This window comes from Carassius gibelio, chromosome B20 (genome assembly GCF_023724105.1).
Source record: "Carassius gibelio isolate Cgi1373 ecotype wild population from Czech Republic chromosome B20, carGib1.2-hapl.c, whole genome shotgun sequence".
Lineage (NCBI taxonomy): Eukaryota > Metazoa > Chordata > Actinopteri > Cypriniformes > Cyprinidae > Carassius > Carassius gibelio.
Window position 1 is genome coordinate 27490447 of NC_068415.1, and position 4185 is coordinate 27494631.

General features: G+C 40.9%; 1 protein-coding gene and 1 long non-coding RNA gene across 2 annotated transcripts; one reads left to right on the plus strand and one right to left on the minus strand.

Annotated features, from left to right (window-relative positions):
• Positions 1–1012: 1012 nt before the first annotated feature.
• On the plus strand, positions 1013–4185 carry marcksa (myristoylated alanine-rich protein kinase C substrate a). The gene is made up of 2 exons (XM_052587159.1): positions 1013–1386; positions 2553–4185. The coding sequence occupies exons 1-2, from the start codon at positions 1312–1314 to the stop codon at positions 3144–3146; spliced, it is 669 nt and encodes a 222-aa protein (XP_052443119.1). The 5' UTR covers positions 1013–1311; the 3' UTR covers positions 3147–4185.
• On the minus strand, positions 1336–1815 carry LOC127984503 (uncharacterized). The gene is made up of 3 exons (XR_008160606.1): positions 1704–1815; positions 1538–1589; positions 1336–1460 (listed from the first exon to the last, which is right to left on the minus strand). It is a non-coding gene; the product is annotated as an uncharacterized LOC127984503 (long non-coding RNA).

The window sequence follows — 4185 nt, forward strand, 5'->3', positions numbered from 1 at the left end:
GAAGCCGCTTATTCGCTCACATTGCGCAGAGAGATAGCTCAAATCTGCACTGAAACATGCGCCCGATTGGATTGTGCTACCAGAATCTTATTCATGTGGTTTGAGACTTTTTTTTTTTATCTCTATACCCCTCTATCCCTGCCCTAACCTATCCATAATCCTACCGTTAAAACAAGTGTATGCAAATATATTTGTGGTAGCACATTCTGACAGGTAGCATGTGTCGTCAGTACACGAGCGCGAGGTTTTGTTTTCCCAGCGCGCGCACACGTCTCTTCTCTGCTTCTGCTCCTGTTTTTATAAAGTCTATGGTCTGCTCTGTTCAGCGAGCTGCTGGAGGAGCATCGCTTTCAGTTACAAAATAGATTCTGTCGCTTACTCTATTTTACATGCAAATATGTCCGCAATCACAGCACAGTCATTGTCTTTATCTTTTGTGCATTTGCTTTCATTAGGAGACGTCGTAATTATGAATCGGGATTTTTGTGCAGAATAACAGCGACTTTGCATTGTTTTCATACCCCCTAACGACTTTTTGGACAAACATTAGCGAGTCTCTTTGACTCACTGATATTTGCCGCACGAGCACGAGTTCTTGCTTGCTTTAATAGCGCGCACCTCTCTCTCTCTCTCTCGGTTAAAATATATATGATGTTGCTTCTCTAATTTTACATGCAAACATGGCCGAAAACACGACACATGAATTGTCTTTGTCGTTGTCTATGTTAAGTGTATTTGATTTCATCAGACGACTGCTCGATTATAAACCAGAGCTGATTATGTAGTCTTAAAGGGCCACATTTCAGTCACTATTCCATATTTATTCCGTTGACTGACAGCAGAAACAATAAATGATATAAATGAAAAAAAGTTTTATTGGGAATTTGGCTAAATTAAAATACAAAATGAGAGCACAGCAAGGCAAACCGAGAGACAACACGACGCGATGGCGTCATGAATATGCTAATTAGCGTATGACGTCAACTAGCGACATTTAGCGACTTTTCAAACTGGCTTTAGTTACTTTCCATTGAATGAAGTGGGCAACAGCACTGCGTTTCAAACGGGCTTTAGCTACATTTAGTTGAAAGAAGCGGGCTACACCCGGGAAATTTCTCCCATTTTCTGAGCTGTCTACAGTGTCACGGGCACAATTTTGGGAATTAAAAACTTATTTCCAGGTTTTTCTACACTTTTCCCTCCGAGGCTGGATTTGCTCGCGCTCGTTGGCCAGGTGTTTCACTCCAAGGAAGAGGCGTGCTGCTCTTTGTTCTGTCCAGGATCTGTTGAGCTCTTTGTTGTGGCAAAAGCATGGGAGCGCAATTCTCAAAGACAGCTGGAAAGGAAGAAACGGCTGCAGTTTCACCCTCCAAAGCTAACGGACAGGTAAACCCCGGTCTTAGTGTTTGTTAGGCGACTGCTGCATCCAACGACCACTCACTTTACACGATTTCTCCACCCTAGAGAGAGGCTGTGTCAGTGCTGAATTGAACTGTGATCGTAAAATATGTTTAATGTTACTCGAATGCTTTTATACCTTGATGTTTAGATTAAAAATCCAGTTTCTGGCGTTGATTTTCCGGAGAAGCCTTGTTGTTGAGAAATGTTAAGTTAGCGTTGGATTTTTGTTGAGAAGTAAAGATGATTTATCTAAACAAAACAGGTGATGTGGAGAATAATTTAGTGTTTGGAAATCATCTTACAGGCTGAAGTGGGGGTTGATTGTCGAGTAACAACGGCTCGCCACGCCTTTAGTCGCAGATGCTCTCTTCAGTATCACAATGGGACTTTTCCACTGGGGGGAAACCACAGAAGAGCAGGACAACGGGTGTATTTATCTTTACATAGTTGTGCCGTGATGGCCATTCATACAGTCTGTGTTTGTACAGGTGACGTGTGTGATTAGGTTTGGTTTATTCCAAGCGTTTATGGACAAGCGGCGCCCACCGGTGGCAGTTTAATGCGCGCGCGAATGAGTGATTACCTGTTTTTATAAAGTCTGGTGTTTACCCACAGTGGTCTTTGTTATGTGACCCTAGAGCACAAAACCAGTCATAAGGGTCATTTTTTGGAAAACTGAGAATAAATATGCTTTCCATTGATGTGTTTGTTAGAGTAGGGCAATATTTGGCCAAGATACAACAGTTTGAAAATCTGGAATCTTGAGGCTGCGAAACAATCTAAATATTGAGAAAATCGCCTTTAAAGTTGTCCAAATGAAGTTCTGTTACTAACCAGTGTTTTTATATTTATGGTGGTAGATTTACAAAGTACCTTCATGGAACATGATCTTTACTTAATATCCTAATGATTTTGGCATAAAGGAAACATCAATAATTTTGACCCATGCAATGTGTATAAACTACAAATATACCGGTGTTACTCATGACTGCTTTGTGCTTTTGTGCTCCAGGGACATGTATAGATCAAATGGAAGCAGTCCCCGTTCAGTGCATAAAATTACATTTGTATTTGCAGCCTGCACTGTGTCCTGACTTGGTAGTACTCGTGTTAAGTCAAGCTTAATAGTGATTGTGTCTGTTTTGCTTTAGGAAAATGGCCATGTTAAGGTGAACGGAGATGCATCTCCAGCAGCTGCTGTGGAGAAAGAAGAGGTTCACACTAACGGAGAGAAGGCTGGGACAGCTAAATCTGAAGAGGAGGCTGTGGAGGGTGATCAAGCAAACACAGAAGTGAGTGCAGCCGCTGAAGAGGAGGCCACGAAAGCTGAGGATGCCGCAACTCCATCCACAAGCAATGAGACACCGAAGAAGAAGAAGAAGCGCTTCTCTTTTAGGAAGTCGTTCAAGTTGAGTGGCTTCTCTTTTAAGAAAACCAAGAAAGAGACCGGGGATGGGGATGGAGATGGAGATGAAGGTGAGGAGGCCAAAACTGAGGGAGCTGAAGCTATTGAAGGAGGTGTGTCAGAAGAGAAGGAAGCAGAATCCACGCCAGAGGAGAAACCAGTAGAGGAGCCCGAGGCTGCCAGTCCTGCCCCTGAGGAGTCCAAAGAGGAGGAGAAACCCGCAGCGGTGACAGAGCCTGCTCCTTCTAAAGATGAAGCACCTGTAGCAGAGGAATCCACTCCCACTGTTCAAGAAGCAGAATCCAGTCCAGAGGTCCATGCAGAATCTGCCACAGAGTAATGTGCACAGTGCAGACCAAACAACAGATAATCACGGCGTATTTCCCTGTTGTGCAGTGGAGTGGTCCCAGGTTATGAGACGTTCGAGAACTAGATCTTTTTAGTCTTTACTTTTTTTATACATTTTCCCTCTTCCCAAATCTCACACTGCCTTTGTGTCTATTCTTGGAGCTGCGAAAAATGGGTGGCTCCAATAACATAGAAAATTTGGAATTTCTTTCTCTCTTTTTTATATATTTTTTTTTTGCATTTTTATACAAAAACAAAAACAATGTAAACATTTATGAAAATGTATAGACATCCCTGTGGATTAGAGGCAGCTGGTTTGGGGTCAAAGAGGGGTGCAGGGATTGGGAATGAGGGTTTTTACATTTTGGCACATTGATGAGCGTTACATCACAGACCATGTAGTAATACAAAAACAGAAGAACCATTAATTCATCCACTATAGTTAATAACAAGCCAAATTAACTCACAATACCAACAAGTTAAAAACAGTGATTTTATAGGTCTTGGGAACCTTAAACACTCTATTTTTTTTTCTTTTTTTTTTGCTGTAATAGTCTGTTAATTCAGTAGGGAAACAGTTTACATATGCTTTACGGTGTATTGCTGGTTCTGTGAGCTTAAAGTATAAGTATGTATAGAAGGTTTTTTAACTGATTATTGTAAAAATGATATCTTGATCTCAACAAGCACATGCAACTCTTCTATCACTACGTCTGTTTTTGTAAGTCAACCTTAAAACATTGGAACAAAAAAACTAAAACCAAGCTGTGACACATATTCCTGATTATACTGTGTTTTTTGATTATAAAGGAGGATGCTTTTTCACTGGTCTTTTGACAAAATTAAAGAACTTGTCAGATGCAATGTTTGTGTAGCATCTTGACTCTTTCTTTTGTAAATATTGGAGAAGCTTTTACCTTTGACTTAGAGATTGAATGTAACTTTGCTTACAAAATTGATATTAAACTTGAAGGTGTCCTAAATTTTATGCGAGCACACTAAAAGCAAAATAAATGTGAATGCGATTTGAA

Coding starts and splice junctions, on each gene's coding strand:
- marcksa (XM_052587159.1), top strand. CDS start 1,312: ATGGGAGCGCAATTCTCAAAGACAGCTGGAAAGGAAGAAACGGCTGCA. Junction 1,387..2,552: donor CCTCCAAAGCTAACGGACAG/GTAAACCCCGGT, acceptor GTTTTGCTTTAG/GAAAATGGCCATGTTAAGGT.